At 41.3% G+C, this 19,303-nt stretch overlaps 1 protein-coding gene across 8 annotated transcripts in view; it reads right to left on the minus strand.

Moving 5' to 3' along the window:
- Positions 1-19,303, minus strand: part of EPB41L4A (erythrocyte membrane protein band 4.1 like 4A) — a 284,136-nt gene that overhangs the window by 36,670 nt on the left and 228,163 nt on the right. For 4 of the 8 annotated variants that reach the window (XM_018053741.1, XM_018053739.1, XM_018053736.1 and 1 more), the window contains 4 exons: positions 14,537-14,627; positions 13,490-13,501; positions 11,471-11,554; positions 10,401-10,514 (listed from right to left, as the gene is read on the minus strand). In XM_018053741.1, coding sequence (XP_017909230.1) covers positions 10,401-10,514; positions 11,471-11,554; positions 13,490-13,501; positions 14,537-14,627 — 301 coding nt within the window. The remainder of the gene's footprint in view (positions 1-10,400; positions 10,515-11,470; positions 11,555-13,489; positions 13,502-14,536; positions 14,628-19,303) is intronic. The other 4 variants (XM_018053743.1, XM_018053740.1, XM_018053738.1 and 1 more) reach the window with 3 other exon arrangements.

Genomic DNA, 19,303 nt, shown 5'->3' on the forward strand with positions numbered 1-19,303 from the left:
GGGAACTCCTTCCTTGTCCTGTTACCCCAAATAGAACTCACCCACGTCACCCTCTCTTGTGCGGAAGTGTCCCTACAACTAAGGTCAACCCGCTCAGCTGTGCTGTGCGGCCCCCGCCGCCTTTTACCTCCTCGGCGACTGCCATTAACCACGTCTTGTCTCTCACAAATGTTCACCGTGTCCTCAGAGCCGAGTCTCTTTCCCAGCCTTTCACATTCCCAAGTCTCTCCTGCTCATACACACCCCTGCTTTGACTCCACATGCCCCGCGACTTTCCGCCCAGTCTCTCTCCTCTCCTTAAGGCCACACTTCTTGAGCGAGGCCTCTTTCTTGCTTTTGGGCTCCACGTCCTTATCCTTCGTTACGTGTGCCTTTCCGATCTAGGCAGGGCAGACGTGACTCTTTCAATGCCACATCCACAACTTTCATTCTCCCACCTTCCCAACACAATTATGGCAAGTAACATAATGGTGATACAACTGTTCACTGTAAACACAATTACATAACTATTGTTCACAGATGGCTGATCTAAACAGTGTTTTAGGAATACAATTTCTTGTATAGGTTTAAATTTTTCTTAGAGATGATAACTGCCTAGTTTTCTACTTAAGTTACTTGCTTAGTTTTCCTCGTACTTCTCACTAATACTTTATTCCATCTCTGAGAGAGCTGCACAACTCGTCCTGAGATGGATAAATACACAGTATTGGCAAGCTCCATGTAAATCCCTTCTGGAGCACTCTGCCCTCCTACTCACATTGGACAGTTTGCTGTCTAGCACTGCTGCATAGATGTCCTTTCACCCTGAGCCATGGAATTTCTTCTGCACCTTTGATGAATCCCATAGTCTTAGGTCTCATGGCCTCTTGTCATGACAGCTATATATTCATACACAACATACACACACACACACACACACATATATATATACATACTCATATTTAAGTCACTTCAGTCATGTCTGACTCTTTGCAACACTATGTACTGTAGCCTGCCAGGCTCCTCTGTCCGTGGGATTCTTTAGGCAAGAATACCAAAGCGGGTCACCATGCCCTCCTCCAGGGGACCTTCCTGACCTAGGGACTGAACCCGTGTCTCTTACGTCTCCTGCATTGGCAGGTGAGTTCTTTACCACTAGCGCCACCTGGGAAGCCCATACACACTATATATATATATCTCAGTTCAGTTCAGTCACTCAGTCGTGTCCAACTCTTTGCAACCACATGACCTGCAGCACACCAGGCCTCCCTGGCCATCACCAACTCACGGAGTTTACTCAAACTCATTTCCATTGAGTCAGTGATGCCATACAACCATCTCATCCTCTGTCGTCCCCTTCTCCTCCCACCTTCAATCTTTCCCAGCATCAGGGTCTTTTCCAATGAGTCAGCTCTTCGCATCAGGTGGCCAAAGTACTGGAGTTTCAGCTTCAGCATCAGTCCTTCCAATGAACACCCAGGACTGATCTCCTTCAGGATGGACCGGTTGGGTCTCCTTGCAGTCCAAGGGACTTTCAAGAGTCTTTTCCAACACCACAGATCAAAAGCATCCATTCTTCGGTGCTCAGCTTTCTTTATAGTCCAACTGTCACATCCATACATGACTACTAGAAAAACCATAGCCTTGACTAGGTGGACCTTTGTTGGCAAAGTAATGTCTCTGCTTTTGAATATGCTATCTAGGTTGCTCATAACTTTCCTTCCAAGGAGTAAGCGTCTTTTAATTTTATGGCTGCAATCACCATTCTGCAGTGATTTTGGAACTCAAAAAAGTAAAGTCTCTCACTGTCTCCACTGTTTCCTCATCTATTTGCCATGAAGTGATGGGACCAGATGCCATGATCTTAGTTTTCTGAGTGTTGAGCTTTAAGCCAACTTTTTCATTCTCCTCTTTCACTTTCATCAAGAGGCTCTTTAGTTTTTCTTTGTTTTCTGCCATAAAGGTGGTGTCATCTGTGTATCTGAGGTTATTGATATTTCTCCCAGCAATCTTGATTCCAGCTTGTGCTTCATCCAGCCCAGCATTTCTCATGATGTACTCTGCATAGAGGTTAAATAAGTAGGGTGACAATACACAGCCTTGACGTACTCCTTTCCTGATTTGGAACCAGTCTGTTGTTCCATGTCCAGTTCTAACTGTTGCTTCCTGACCTGCATACAGATTTCTCAAGAGGCAGGTCAGGTGGTCTGGTATTCCCATCTCTTTGAGAATTTTCCACAGTTTGTTGTGATTCACACAGTCAAAGCCTTTGGTGTAGTCAATAAAGCAGAAGTAGATGTTTTTCTGGAACTCTCTTGCTTTTTCAATGATCCAGCGGATGTTGGTAATTTGATCTCTGGTTCCTCTGCCTTTTCTAAAACCAGCTTGAACATCTGGAAGTTGACGGTTCACGTATTGTTGAAGTCTGGCTTGGAGAATTTTAAGCATTACTTTACTAGCGTGTGAGATGAGTACAACTGTGCAGTAGTTTGAGCTATGTGTGTGTGTGTATATATATATATATGCACATATATATGTATGTGTGTATACACTAAATATACACAATATATTATATCTGTGCACAAATATATGTATATATATTTTTGAGAATGAAGTTTCTGACCATGTCTTCTTTATACACATATAATTTGGTTTATCTGGGCACAGAATCCTAAATTGAAACTAATCTTCCTTCAGCATTTGGAGGCTATGAATCATTATCTTCTTTCCCTGCTTTTGCTGTGAAGCAGTCCAAGTCCATGATATTTATTTATCATGATCTGTGTTTTTTCCTCTCACATTTTCCTTCCTGATGCCAATTTTTAAAAATTCTCTCTTGGTCTATAATGTTTTAATGATCTTGATATGGATCTTACTTTTCAATTTACTATGCCAAATGCTCAGTGGGTTCTGTCTATCTATACAGTTAAACCATTCCAATCTGGGATATTTTCTTATATTGTTTCTTTAATAGTTTCCTTTCTTATAATTTTTGGGTTTTTTCCCTCAGAAATTTCATTAGTCAAATGACTGATATTCAGGTTTGATCATAATAATCCTTATTTCCATGGATTTGTTTTGGTTCTACTTTGGGGAAGATTTCCTTAATTTATCTTCCAATTATTTAAAGTTCTACCCCACAAATTTAAAAGCTAAAAACTCTTATTCACTCTTTCAGTACCACAGTTTCTACTTTTCTAAAGGTAATAAGTATATATTTTTTAGAAAATTTTGTTTCTTATACTGTCTCTATTTCCTGCAAGTTCCCCCCATACATACTCCTAATTCTTGGCTCAGTCTCTGTCTTTCCAAAGAGAAGCTATCCCCAAATGCTGGGTGATTATTCAGACACTGAAAAGACTGGACCCCTCTGGATGGTGCAGTGCATGGTAACAGACAGCCTCACTACACTGCAGAGCTAATATGGGAAGTCTTGCCATTTCACTGGAGAATCTTTTGAAAGTTCCTATCAGTAGACCTTTTCCCTAATATCTTTCCATATCTTATAAGGAGAGTCTCTACTCTCATGCCTAGGAGATAGAAGCCTGGCTTCTAGCATTCTGGGAATGAGGACTTCAGTTCAGTTCAGTCACACAGTAGTGTCTGATTATTTGCAATCCCATCAATTGTAGCATGCCAGGCTTCCCTGTCCACCTCACCAACTCCTGGAGCCTGCTCAAACTCATGTCCACCGAGTCGGTGATGCCATCCAACCATCTCATCCTCTGTCATCCCCTTCTCCTCCTGCCTTCAATCTTTCCCAACATCAGGGCCTTTTCCAATAAGTCAGTTCTTCCTATTAGGTGGCCAACGTATCGGAGTTTCAGCTTCAGCATCAGTCCTTCCAATGAACATTCATGACTGATCTCCTTTAAGATGGACTGGTTGGATCTCCTTGTAGTCCAAGGGACTCTTAAGACTCTTTGCCAACAACACAGTTCAAAAGCATCAATTCTTCAGTGCTCAGCTTTCTTTATAGTCCAGTTCTCACATCCATACATGACTACTGAAGAACCATAGCTTTGACTAGACGGATCTTTGTTGGCAAAGTAATGTCTCTGCTTTTTAATATGCTATCTAGGTTGGTCATAACTTTTCCTCCAAGGAGCAAGCATCTTTCAATTTCATGGTTGCAGTCACGATCTTCAGTGATTTTGGAGTCCAAGAAAATAAAGTCTGTCATTGTTTCCATTGTTTCCCCATCTATTTGCCATGGAGTGATGGGACTGGATGCCATGATCTTTAGTTTTCTGACTGCTGAGTTTTAAGCCAATGTTTTCCCTCTCCTCTTTCACTTTCATCAAGAGGCTCTTTAGTTCCTCTTCACTTTCTGCCATAAAGGTGGTGTCATCTGTGTATCTGAGGTTACTGATATTTCTCCCAGCAATCTTGATTCCAGATCGTGTTCATCCAGCATCTCGCAAGATGTACTCTGGATAGAAATTAAATAAGCAGGGTGATAATACACAGCCTTGAAGTACTCCTTTCCCAATTTTGCGCCAGTATGTTGTTCCATGATTTTTCACGTAGATATAATATCTCTGTCTCCTTTACAAGTTAACCCTCTTCAACTAAGGCAAATAAATGCTGAAGTTTCCCACAGCTCTGTCATTGCCTTGTCTTTGCCCTCTATCTATAGTCTCGATCTAGACAACCTCAACTCCATTTCATATTTCAACTAACATCTGTAAGAAATCTATATTTCAGTCCAGATAGCCAATCTAGCTCCTGACTTATATCAAACAATCCATGTAAATCCCTCACTTGGACTTCTCAATGGTACAACAAATTCAACTCATCAACAACCAAACTCAGTTTTCCTTTTTAAGCCTGTGATATCCAGGTGATTCTTATTTCAGTGCATCACACCTCCATCCATGAAATTATACAAGTCTGGCTTTCATCTGGACACCTGTCATTCCTTCGCCCCTCATTTTGATCCTTCTTGTCCCACACTTTTACCTCTTAAAGGGTCTTAAAACCATCTACTTCCTCCTATCTCCACATCGCCACCTTGGCACAAGTTCCCATCCTCTTCCTCCAGGACCTTGCTGTCTGGCCTATGTCCACCACCACCTTTCCCCCAGAGGCAGCAAGGACCATCTTTACCCAGTAAAAACGCAACTGTGTTATCACTCCCTAAGAAAAACTACCAGAATAATGACTGAAATCCTCAACAAAAGCCAGGTGTCCTATGAGGTCTGACTTCTCTCTCTTCCTTTCTCTCTTTGTCTCCAGGCTCATCTCTAACACATTTCTGTCCTCTCAGTGCTTGACAACACTGACCTTTCAGCCTTTCTATGAATACTCCCCATCTCCATTCCATCCCAAGGCCCCTACAGGGACTTTCTCTAGTGCTGGTTAACACATGCCTTGCATAGAGACGTCCCCAATAAGCATTTTTGAGTGTGAAAATGGACTGGGGTAAAAATAAACTTGTATTGGCCAGGAAGTATAGAAGCTTTTCTGTTCTAAAACAGGACTGCTTAAACAAGCAGGCTTCAGGGTCTCCATGAACGTTGAAAAATTCTATGAAAATTTATGTAGTGGTGGTTTAGTTGCTAAATTATGTCTGATCCTTGTGACCCCATGGACTGTAGCCTGCAGGCTCCTCTGTCCATGGGATTCTCCAGGCAAGAATACTGGAGTAGTTTGCCATTTCCTTCTCCAGGGGATGCTCACGATCCAGAAACTGAACCCAGGTCTCCTGCATTGTAGGCAGATTCTTTACCAATTGAGCTGCAAAGGAAAATTTACACATGTATTTAATTAAGTACTTCCCCCTCCTCTGGAATGAATCCAACATTTCATCAGGCTCTCAGAGTTTCATCAACCCAAAAGGTTAAGGACCAGGGTTCTAGGCTCCACTCGAATTTGATAGATTTATCCATTTAATGACAGACAACTAGCAAAAATACAAAATTTTGATATGTTTTGCAAAACATGTTATTCTGGCCATGCATTGCAAAGTAGAATTTTCCATCATTAAATTTAAGTCCACAATATTCCTCCATGCTGATGACAAATATTCAGTTTTAAATGTCAGAGCTGATTCAGCTATGCAGGGATTTGTGCTCAAGAGCAAGGCAAATACATATGAAGATACAACAAGACTGAGAAGGACAGGGACAATTACAGGGAATTTAGAGCGGAAAGAACAAAGGATGAGCTCTAGCTCTTGATGCCAACAGCCAGCAATGTCTAGTCTCCTCAAATCCACATGCCCAGTAAGAGACCTTGCCAGTACCACACAGAACCAGACAGAGGCCCCGATGCTCAGACAAAAAGATCCTCTACTCTATAAAATCAAAAGTGTCTTTCCTCTGGATGGTCCCCATGAAAGGATCCTGTGTCCACTCACCACAATTACGTCTCTGTATTGCCAGCAGAAACTGTATTCAATATGAACATTATTAAGTCTGGATTTAGGAATGTGTGTGCTCCCAACTATTTCAAGCAATTAGTTTAGGGAAAAAAATACAACAAATTTTGATAGGTAATGTAAAAACTTGATAAACTCACTTCTAAACATTAAAATCAAAATGACCATCTGCTCGGTGTGTGTATTTCATTTAGGGACTGCTGAAAAAGTACACTAATAATTTAGGGTGAGAACCTATAAAAACCTATCTATCAACAATAACCACAGCATCACAGAGTCTTACAATACTTGGTAATTCCCACTCCCCACAGCTCCTCAAGACACACAGACAAACAAACGCGCTTTATAGTGTTTCCCAGTGATGCTGACTTGTTTTTTAAGCGTTCTCCAAGTTGAACCAATTGCTGGAAGGGAAAGGAGAGCAGAAAATCTATTCCCCTGCCTGTTTTAAATGATGACTCATTAGCCCTGCCTTTTTCAGACATACAGACGTGGACCCAAATTCTGGATGTGTGCAAGGAATAGTCACTCTTTTCTCCTCAAGCCTGTTTTCTCATCTATAAAGTGAGATAATAATGCTGGGCCAGGTATTTTTCCATTGGTACTCAGTCCCATCCAAACCTAGCTGTAGTCTCCCATATATTGCCAAGACGAGAGACCTGAAAATTACATCTTCCTAGGCTTCTTCACCACTTAGGTGCTCAGGTGAGACTTGAAGGCAGGAGAAAAAAGGAGGCAATTCTGCTTCTGGCAGCACCTGCAGCACTTACTGTTGCATTCCCCAAAAGTGAGGCTTCCACAGCATTAGACGTGGTGGTACCTTCTAAAGCAGCTGCAGCAAGTCTTTCCTACAGTGGTGGTGCCCCCAGCGGTGTCAGCGCCAAGCACAGGCTCCCAGGGGCCAGCTCCAAGGCAGAAGCAGCTTTGAATCTTTGGGTGACTTCCCCATCTCTGCCGCTACTCCTGCAGCCCAGGGGCAGCACAGCATCCAGGCCACAGACTCTTGGTCTTTTTGTTCCTTCAGTCCAGCTCACACCTGCGCACTGATCCCTGCCTTAATCCCTCTCTGCTGGAAAGGCCTAGTGACTGAGAGATACATTATGTCAACTTCCGTAGGGTATCATAAGGTTGAAACGAGATAATACATAGCTAGTAAACTGCTCAGTACTTGGAACATGGTACATGCCAGCTACTTTTCCATTATTCTGTCTAATCATCATGGGTTATGATCTGGCTCCCCCTTCTCAGTCCTGCTGCGTGAAGATGATGACCTTTCTTTTCTTAACTTTCAAATAATTTTGGTGAAGTGGACCTGGTTTGAGGAAAGTTATGGATGAAGACTCTAGGAAACTGGCAGAAGCAGAAGGAATCAAGCAGGGATGGACCAGCAAGTGAGTATGAACAAAGGGCAGAGAAAAGAGTTGCACCTCTGCTTTCTAAATCCACAGTGCATATGAAAAGAATCTTGATGGTTATCTGAAAACATGACTGGAACATCTCATAATTTGGTTATTGTCATTGTTATTCAGTTGCTAAATTGTGTCCGACTCTTCATGATCCCATGGACTGCAACACACCAGGCTCCTCTGTCCTCCACTATCTCCTGGAGCTTGCTTGAATTCATGTCCATTTAGTTGGTGATGCTATCTATTCATCTCATAATTATAAGTCACATAAAATACCACTCATGTAGGCACCCAAAGTAAAACAGTCCCCATCAGATAGAAATAAAGTGAATTTCACTAGTAAGTGATTTCTAGGTCTTCCTCTTTTGGACCTGTCATATTGCCCAGCCTGCTTTGCAGAGAGGGTTCAAAACCGCTATACAGGAATTTTTCTTTTTTTTATTAAGCACAAACACACAAGTATATTTATATGAACAATCTGACCTGCTGGGTAAAATGTAACAAGACTCATTTTCTCTCTTCTTAAAAGGGGTTTTACTGAAGTTTAAGCAACAATATCAGGCTTGAGAGCCAATAATTCAGCCTCACTAAGAGATATCTCTCTAAACATGATCTTGTCTTCCCAGTTCAGTTCAGTCGCTCAGATGTGTCCGACTCTTTGCAACTCCATGGACTGCAGTATGCCAGGCTTCCCTGTCCACCACCAACTCCCAGAGCTTGCTCAAACTCACGTCCATCAAATTAGTGATGCCATCCAACAATCTCATCCTCTGTCGTCCCCGTCTACTCCCCCTTTCGATCCTTCCCAGCATCAGGGTCTTTTCCAAGGAGTCAGTTCTTCGCATCAGGTGGCCAAAGTGTTGGCGTTTCAGCTTCAACATCAGTCCTACCTATGAATATTCAGGCCTGACTTCCTTTAGGATGGACTGGTTGGATCTCCTTGCAGTCCAAGGGACTCTCAAAGGGCTTCTCCAACATCACAGTTCAAAAGCATCAATTCTTCGGTGCTCAGCTTCCTTTATAGTCCAACTCTCATATCCATACATGATTACTGGAAAAACCATAGCTTTGACTAGACGGACCTTTGTTGGCAAAGTAATGTCTCCAACATTAAATGCTTAAATATTAAATGCTTTTTCATATGCTGTCTAGGTTGGTCACAGCTTTTCTTCCAAAGAGCAAGCATCTTTTAATTTCATGGCTATAGTCACCATCTGCAGTGATTTTGGAGCTCAAAAAAATAAAGCCTATCACTGTTTCCATTGTTTCCCCATCTATTTGCCATGAAGTGATGGGACTGGATGCCATGATCTTAGTTTTCGGAATGTTGAGCTTTAAGCCAATTTTTTCACTCTCCTCTTTCACTTTCATCAAGAGGCTCTTTAATTCTTCTTCGCTTTCTGCCATAAAGGTGGTATTATCTGTGTATCTGAGGTTATTGATATTTCTCTCGGCAATCTTGATTCCAGCTTATGCTTCATCCAGCCCAGCATTTCGCATGATGTACTCTGCATATAAGTTAAAAAAGCAGGGTGACAATATACAACATTGACGTACTCCTTTTCCCATTTGGGACCAGTCTGTTGTTCCATGTCCAGTTCTAACTGTTGCTTCTTGACCTGCATACAGATTTCTCAGGAGGCAGGTCAGGTGGTCTGGTATTCCCATCTCTTTCACAATTTTCCACAGTTTGTTGTGATCCACACAGTCAAAGGCTTTGGTATAGTCAATAAAGCAAAAAAAGATGTTTTTCTGGAACTCTTTTGCGTTTTTGATGATCCAGCGGATGTTGGCAATTTGATCTCTGATTCCTCTGCCTTTTCTAAATCCAGCTTGAACATCTGGAAGTTCACGGTTCACGTACTGTTGAAGCCTGGCTTGGAGAATTTTGATAAATTTTTTACTTTGCTAGCATGTGAGATGAGTGCAATTGTGCAGTAGTTTGAGCATTCTTTGGCATTGCCCTTCTTTGGGATTGGAAAGAAAACTGACCTTTTCCAGTCCTGTGGCCACTGCTGTTTTCCAAATTTGCTGGCATATTGAGTGCAGCACTTTCACAGCATCATCTTTTAGGATTTGAAATAGCTCAACTGGAATTCCATCACCTCCACTAGCTTTGTTTGTAGTGATGCTTCCTAAGGCCCACTTGACTTCACATTCCAGGATGTCTGGCTCTAGGTGAGTGATCACACCATTGTGGCTACCTGGGTCATGAAGATGTTTTTGGGGTCATTAAGATCTTGTCTTCTCCGGTAAAAACATTTAAATCTTTTACATATTAATGTATATCATTAATCCAATACATATTACATATACATATTATACCTACAATATATTTTCAAAATATTATACTTATTTTTAAAATTGTAGTCTTATCTACAATACAGAGAGTAAGTTCCCATCAATATTTTATGAAATCATCCTCTGAAATGCTGGCTTTTTAAGAGAAATACTTCAGGACCTCTAGCTTATTTCATCTCAAAGAAACAAAAAACAACAACAACAAAATTCAGAAGCTCTCTGTTATCGTGAGGGGACAAACAGTCATGACACTATGAGAGCAATCTGGTTAAACTGCGCCTGGGACCTGGAACTGCTGCTGAAAATTTAAAACCGATGGCTGTTCCGCTTACCTCCTCCTGGTGGGCTGCACAGAGTCATTGTCGCTCCCACATGAGGGGTTTCGGCGGCGTGTGTAAGGGAACTTGGGGGATTTCGTGCGGTCGTTGGGGGAGTTATAGAGTCCGCTGGAGTGGAAGAGGAACGGTCAAGGATGTCTGCAGAGGGCCGGGAGGAGCAATACCCTAAGCTGGACCCAGGGAAGGGCTCACCACTGCCCATTGTCTACTTTCAGGGGAATACTGGGTCTTGGGCACATGCTTCTCTTTCCTGACAAGATGTATTGAAAGAAGAGTAAATCTAGTAAAATAAATCATGACAGTCTTCACTTTGCAGGAATGAGCTTGTCTCACGACTTCAAAAGAAATGAGCACACACAAATGACAGCAACAGTAACAACGATCTGCGTTTATGGTGAATCTACGCATGCTAGCTGAGGGCTTTATACACATTACCCAGTTTATCTCCAGGTCAACCCTAGTCACTGAAGTACAGTTATTAGACTCATTCAACAGAAAAGAAAACAGAAATACAGAATATTTAGTTAAGCAGCCAAGTACCCGGGAAAGAGGCAGAGTTGGAATCTGAACCATCGTGTGGTCAGACCTGGAACAATCATTCAACTCATCAATTAATTATGAAGCAGATCTGTCCCTGGTATGGTAATTGTGAGCAAAATTAACTAAATATGTATTTATTTCTAGGAATAAAGGTCCTCTAAATGCACTATTCATCAATGGTAGTTTTCAACTTAAGTTTTAACAAGAATGGTGCAATTGGGGAAATTATCATTAATATGTCATTTCAAGTATCCAAAGGACCACCTAAGCCATCCCCACCACCTTCAGGCAGTTTCTTAGTATATGCAAGTTTTCCTTTCTGTCTTTCCAGGAGAAAGTTTCATGTTAGGACACATCCTGTTGACTTCTACTTCAGAAGTTCTCAGTCATGCTGATTTAGGAATCTGACTGCTTGTCCACAGTTAGTCATCACCAGCCACAAAGCAAATTCCATCGTTTAACAAGCTGCAATTGCCAACCCCATTTATACTGTTCTCCTTTATAAAAACAAGGATTCTCTTTACCTCTGGGGGCCGTTTTCTTCCCACGGTGCATGAGATTTACTTCTCTGGGTATCAGGGCTGTTTTCATTCTTTGCTTTCTTAAAGCTTTAATTTAAAAAAACAAACAAACAAAAAAGAGTGGAAAATAAATTAACTAGAAAATAAAAGAACATTAACTCACATGCTTATTTCTTCAGTAAAATTATTTAACAAACGTTTTGAAATATGTGTTTTTATTCATACCTGTGACTCATTCCAGAAAAAAATGTAAAGGGGCTGCCTAAAAAATAATAATAATAATAAACTTTCCAGCTGTACCTTGGGGGTCTCTTTGCCCCTTCTTTCTTTCTTGTTTTACTGCTATAAGTCACCCAAATGCCAAGTCATCAATTGTTGAAAGAAACTTTCTAGAGTCCACCTGCAGTATGAGAAGGGGCTTCCCTGATAGCTCAGTTGGTAAGGAATCCACCTGCAATGCAGGAGACCCCGGTGCAATTCCTGGGTTGGGAAGATTTGCTGGAGAAGGGGTAGGCTACCCACTCCAGTATTCTTGGGCTGCCCTTGTGGCTCAGCTTGTAAAGAAGCCACCTGCAATGAGGGAGACCTGGGTTCAATCCCTGGGTTGGGAGGATCTCCTGGAGAAAGGAAAGGCTACCCACACCAGTATTCTGGACTGGAGAATTCTGGCAGGATGAGAAATAGGGGGAACCAGCAAGCCAAAAACACAAGGCTGATAAGAAAGGAAAGTTGAGTATTCTGGCTCATGTGGCTGGCTCCCTCTCTCAGCAGTGGTCAGAGACTGCTGGCTTTGGCTCTGGGTCTGAATTTGTGCAGGCCGGTCAGCTCTGGGCAGGTTCAGGCCACCCAAACTGACCTTCTCTGCCCCCAGCTTCCGCCATATCTTGGCTTCATCCTTCCAAATCAGAATGACTTTCAAATCTTATTTCCTGACCTAGTATCATCTTTCTGTCCTAAGAATATAAATATAACTGAGTTGTTACTCAACCTCAATAAATTATTTTAGAAACACTGGGAGACACAAGGCAGGGGCTCATCAAAAGCCTCCCATCACCAGGGGAGGAGAGAAAGTATGCCACCTCTCACTTCCCTGGGAGCCTCCACTTCAGAAAAAGATAGAGCTACTTAACTCCTAATCCATGTTTAACCCCAGCTTTCTGAGGAATCCTCTATTTAATTGTCTTGGAATATAGTCATAGCAGAGTTCTTTGTAACAGCAAAGAAAGAGGAGAGAAAAAATGGCAAGGTCATTTCAAAAAATGAAAATAAACTTGTACCCTAGTATATGATATTCATCTAGGGAGTTATAAAGCCTAAAATATTAGATATTTGACAGAGGCATGTTAAAGAGCACTAGTATTGATAGACGGTAGGTATATTTTATTTACGTTCTTCCTGAAAAGATTAAAAAACATTTGGAAGATCAAATTTCTAAAGTAAAACTTTAACTCTGAAAGGAGGAAACGTAATAAATATGGTATGTAGAAAGATACAGTAGAAAGTTTGGGTGTGTTTAGTAAATCAGAGAGAAAAGAGAGAAGGGAGATTGAGCAGTGCAGTAGGGAGATGAAAGAGGGACTGAGAGAGCAGCAGGAGAATAATGAAACCTCAGGGGGAAGATTAACTGAATGCAGTCTCTGAGCTGGTTCTCATCTGGAGCTTGAGTGGGCAAATTCGGCAGTCCTTCAGGCATCAGTGCTATCAGCAAGAACGCAGTTGCGGAGCGGACTGCACTCCTTCCATCCACTCTACAAAGGCTTGGGATCTGAACTTCACGCAAGATGAAGTCTTATGTCAGACTTGCCATAAGCACACCCTGTACATACAGATTCAGCTGACTCTCTAGCCACAGCGACAAGGCTAAGAGAAGCACAGTACGCGAAAGCGCATGCCACGCTAGTATAAAATAGAGAGCGGAAAGCTGCTGTAACACGGGGAGCCCAGGCCAGTGCCCTGCACCAACCTAGAGGGGCGGGGTGGCGGGGAGTGGGAGGAAGGCCCACGGGCAGGGGGTATACTTACGGCTGGTTCTTGCTGTTGTACCGCAGAAACCAACACAACATTGTAAAGCAATTATCAACCAATCGAAATAAGAATGCAAAAAGAGAAAAGAGGAAGAAAGTGTATGTGAAAGCAAAGAACTTATCATTCCAAAAAGAGAATCTGTACCGGGAGCATCCTGTACCTACACAAAAGAAAATGAAGGCAAAACCTTGAGGGAAACACTGCAACTCTGAGAAATTTCATAACTTAGAATTATTTTGCTGAGAAATCATACACTATATTTCTCCAAGTAGCAACAATCCAGTGGAATGAAAACACCATTATTTACTAACAAAAGATGGAGTAGATGATCTCAGAAGTTTCTCAAGGGCACGTATTTCCGACTGCTTGGACTTCTCTACAATGCGTATGGAGTACTCTCTCTAGAGAGCTCACTGCATGTACGACATCCTGTTCCATGAACATAATTGGAGACAGGAAAAAGTGACGCTGGGACCGTGTCTGCACAGAGAACAATGCTGATCTTTCAGGGCAACAATCCACATAATGTATTAAGAGAAGGGCCTTCCGCTGGGGGATGCTTCAGGGAAAACTGATGCAAAAGACCATGACAGCTCTTCATACATATGCAGTCACTGCCTCTGAAACCCTGCGCCTCTGAACACCATCAAACCTCCTTCCAGGGCCACAGTTGAGTGCACTGCTATAATGAACGCAGTACATTAAGCATGAATACTGTCTGCTTTACTTCCCAGGCCCCTCTGAGTTAGTCCATTAAATCACACCATTTAAAAAAATCACATGGGACTTTCACCGTGTTGTGGAGAAGGCAGACCGCAGACTATCCATAACTTCATCAAGCTATGACAGCAGGAGCATTTCCTTCAAAAGAGAGGGACATGTCCTGATTCTTTCCATTTTACTGGCATTTTAAAGGATTCTTTGGCCCACAGACTATTTTCATTAAAAGTACTAGTTAATTACCACAGTGCTTCTTAACCCTGGCAAAAGATTACAAACATTTCTGTGACAGCAGATAGCAGTGAGTCCTTTCGGTTAACTGACCTTTTTATTGGTGAAGGTGCGATAATTTTAGTTGTTCCTTCATTTTCTCCATTCTCCATATTCGCAGTGACCCGATTCATGCTGTTTGATCCTAGTAGCAAAGCAGAGGAAAGAAAGAGACAGTGGAGAAGGAAAAAAAAAAGGAGGCAGTGGTCAGAAAAACACGAAAGAAATGGAAAAAAAATTTTAATGTAAACTTAGGGACATCATGACATATTGTATTGGTAAAATATAATTCTAAATACATAATGAATTGCTCAATAAATCTGAGATAATATTTTCTGAAATGTACTAAACCCTGAATATAACAATGTCCAATGTCTAGGTTATGGCACCCTTTGAAAATAGGATGTTTTAAGACTTCAGTGTTTACAAAGTTCCCACATCATGAACATTCTTTAAACCGTTAAATAAGAATCTAAGATATTTAATACTATTATACTGGAATGTAAGCCATTCCAATCGGTTTTTGACAACTGTGTTGTGAAAAAATTACTGTTTCTTGGCATGCCATTGACAGCCCTCATTCTCAATCAAACTTACCCCAAATATTTCAGACCTGAAAATACTCCAACTCATAATGCAAATAGTAAAAACAGACTTAATATAGATATGATTTGCATTACATTAAAAAAAAAAGTTTTCAAGTGTGCTTTTAAATGTAAACATCACTAAAAGGCTAAAACTAACTTTTTAAAAGCTGTTATTCCCCAGATTTGCACACATGCTAGATGGACCAGCAGAGGGCACCCCCAGCAGACACAATGATGGAAACTGTGATCAAATTAGCCCAGCAGCCAAGCCCATCCAGGAAATCTGGATCCCATTCTTGGGAAAGAGGCTGATAAGCCTGTAGGGGTGAGATGTGCAGGCACTGATGGCTAGTCTTCTCTCTAGTGGCACGCCCCCCACTCCGGGAGGATGGACGCCTGCACTCCTGGTTCAATCATGTGGCAAGCAGGCGTGTCCTCAGAAAGCCATCTTGTATGTCCATGGGTCAAGTCCTTCAATCCAAAGTATAGTCACAGCTAACAGTTTCCAAATTCTAAGCTAAGTCTGTAACACTAGTAACAGCTGATACCTGTTGAGCACTTACTATGTGGTGGGTGCTGTCCCAAGTGAAAGTCGCTCAGTTGTCTCCGATTCCTTGAGACTCCATGGACCCTCTGTCTATGGGATTCTCCAGGCAAGAATACTGGAGTGGGTTGCCATTCCCTTCTCCAGGGATCAAACCCAGGTCTCCTGCATTGTAGGCAGATTCTTTACCATCTGAGCCACTGTCCTAAGTACTTCTGGTCTATTTACTTATATAATCCTCAAAATAATCCTCTAATATGGATACTAATATTTCCCCATTTTAAAGATAAGAAAAACAGGACTTTGCCAAGGTCGCACAGCTCATGAGTGAGGGCCCAGCTTTTAAGCCCACCAGTCTGGCTCCTGAGAATTAGCTCGAGACCACCACGACGCACAGCCTCCCATAGCCATCTGCGCCTCATCCTCAGGAGCCAGTCTAAATTAAGGGTACACTGGGAGAAACAGACTCTTTGGAAGAATAGTGAAAAGAACGACCAATGAGAACATTTAATCGTCAGCTAAGAGAAGAACTCTCTGTCAAGGGCAACCAACATTGAGAGATAACAAGAGGAACATGTGAGCACCCTGAAGTTGGCAATTCCCTCCAGGACATTGGGAGGCAGCCTTGGCTACCGATCAGGAATGATAAACATGAATGAATACACCTTAGACACAGAAAGCAAACAGGGGTTTCAAATAAGCACTCTATAAACTATTATTATGAGCAATCTGACATGCCTTCAATACCTGAATTTTGTTCCAGTTTTGGAATCCGGAAGTGAAAAGGTGAACCTGAAGATATGCGGCATTAAACGCAAGCTCATATGGGAGCAACATTCAGAATTCAGGCATTATAAAAGAGCATGGTTGGATGAATGGGACACAACCAACTCCCCCTGAACAACCCCCAGTGCTATCAGACACTGTAGTGGCCAGTCACTGTCTATTTTGCCATAACCCTTAATAAAAATAACAAGGGCATATTCCCAAAATTGCAGGTGCAGATTTAAGAAGGGGCTACTTCTCAAAAGTGGGAACTCTGTGTGATATGGCCCTGGGACAGTGACAAGAGGGATCAATTCATTTGTGCCCCAGACAGCTGATGTGTCCCCATATAAATATTTTTAATAGTTTTAAATACATGTTTTTTAAATGCAGCATTGTTCCAAGCTGGTATTGCTAATTTATAATACAAGGGAAATTCACATACCCAGGGCTATTTTCCAGGCTGGGGGAAAAAGGGGGCACAGCAGGGAATCCAGCCCAAGTGCCCAGTGGCAATAACAGCAGCGGAAGAAGCACCGAGTGAAAGCAAGCATCACTTAAGCTGAAGTCCTGTGCAGCTAGCTGGTGGATACACCTGGGTTTACTTCAAGTCTTATCACTTGTGACTGAGCTGCTGCTGCTGCTGCTGCTGCTGCTGCTGCTGCTGCTGCTAAGCTGCTTCAGTTGTGTCTGACTCAGTCCCCGTGGACTGCAGCCCACCAGGCTCCTCCATCCATGGGATTTTCCAGGCAAGGGTACTGGAGTGGGGTGCCATCGCCTTCTCCGTTTGACTGAGCAGTCAGTCCCTTCTTGGCTTTTTGTGGGGGGCGGGGTGGGCGTTGGTGTTTTGTTGTTTGTTTTGTGTTATTGTTTGTTTGATTTTAAAATTTTTATTAGAGTATAGTTGATTTACAGTGTTGTGTTACTTTCTGCTGTACAGCAAAGTGAATCAGTTATACATACATACACCCACTCTTTCTCAGATTCTTTCCTTATGTAGGTCATTACAGGGTACTGAGTAGAGTTCCTTGTGCTACAAACTAGTTCCCTATTATTTATTTATTTTACACACAGTAGTGTACATGTGTCCATCTCAATCTCCCAATTTATCCCAGTCTTCCTCTCCCTAGCCCTGGTAACCGAAATATTGCTGAGCAGTCTTTTCTTAGTCTAACAGCCTTGGGGAAAGTGAGGCTGCTTGATCACTTTCACCGAGTCTCTTTCCCAAGCTTGCAAAAGCTTAATAAACAGGCAGGCCAAAAACTGAGGAATATTTTCAAATAGAAAATTTTCAAACTATATATGTCTATGTACTTCCTTAAAGAAACCAACACTTGGTTATTCACAATACCTAAGTCATAATTTTTGAGGTCAAACACTAGATCTATGGTTTTCTCAAAGAATTTCAGGGAAAAAAATCACATACAAGCTCTCTCAGACAATCTCAAACACAATAGGCAAATGTCTTCAAAATAAACTGCTTCACTGACAAGATTATTTTACTAACATAACAGTCAGATAACACTCGAACACATCATAACTAGATAGGGTAATCCAATTTAATTTATGGTTCTTTATATTCAAAACAGCATACTACTAACCAAAAAAAATCTATTTATATGCATTCCCCTCTTCTGTAAGTATGTGAAGTGGACAAGCCTGAAGTGTAAAAGACATACTAGGAAAACTAACTGTAAGAAAAAAAAGCTACATATTAGCCTTGACTTAACTGGGAGATTTTCTGCAGTATCCATTCATGTAATATTCATACCTTAATTATAAGTTACTCTTTTTATTTATGAATCTAGGGTTCTTTAAAAACTCCAAGTAGGCAATACTTATTAGCTTTATGTTAGTAAATATGCACTTAAAAGTAATAACTATACTTTAAAAATACTATATTTTAACCATTGTCCTAATTACGTCAAATGAGTGAGGTTTTTTTTAATCATCTATCATTTAAAAAGAAAGCTAAGCAATTAAATATTGCTTACTGAAATCTGCAAAGGTGAGAGAGATGGTTATGCATCCTTTAGGCTTACCGATTTTCCATTTTGCTGACATGCACTAACTGTTTTCCTTTTCAAGACTCTTCCTCCCCTCGTTATCCTACCTTCCAGAACCAGCCCTCCTACATAAGCTCAGAGTCTTGAACTACAGAGAAGTGGTGATCTGACAAACCAACCACACTAAAGGGCTCATGTCTTCATGTATTAACTGGTCACAAAGTAGTTGCATTTTAAAGACAAAAAGGAGAAGATAAATACTAACTAAAATAAATAATTGATAACAATGGAATTTTAGGCATTATTCCAGAAGAAATTTTGAGGCTGGAGAAATTGTTTTCAACATTCTTTTTTCATTGTAAATTATAACAGACCACCAGAAAAGAATATAACATACACATGTGAACTGTTTAACAAACTATTATAAAGTGAATAGCTATTAAACTACTTCTCATGTTGAGAAATAAAACATTAAGGGCAGTTTCCTACACTATAGAAATCACTCCATGTGGGGCAACTCTTTCTTTTAGAGAAGGGCAAACAGTTGTTTTCCATCTAAAATATCCAGATATACAAACGGCCACATATATATTTCAAAAAATATGTATAATATACACAATAAAATTATTAATAAAAGTGAATAAGGCCTCAAAATCTTAATAAAGTGAAGGGTGTATCACTGAGGCCCCATGATTTCCAGCACAGTGTTTTATACATGGCGAGTATTCAGTGAAGATCTGTTATTATAGAGGATGTCTTTCTGTTTCTACTAGTTTTTCCCAATAGAAGGGAAAATTGAGGATAATAATGTTATGTTTAAAAAGTGTCAAAACTAAGACCAAAAAAAATCTGGATGTGGCAGTATGGAAAATCCAGGAGGTGAGGTGACACGCAGCCACATCCTACAAGCCCGGGCTAC

The sequence above is a fragment of the Capra hircus genome, chromosome 10 (assembly GCF_001704415.2).
Source record: "Capra hircus breed San Clemente chromosome 10, ASM170441v1, whole genome shotgun sequence".
NCBI classification, from domain to species: domain Eukaryota; kingdom Metazoa; phylum Chordata; class Mammalia; order Artiodactyla; family Bovidae; genus Capra; species Capra hircus.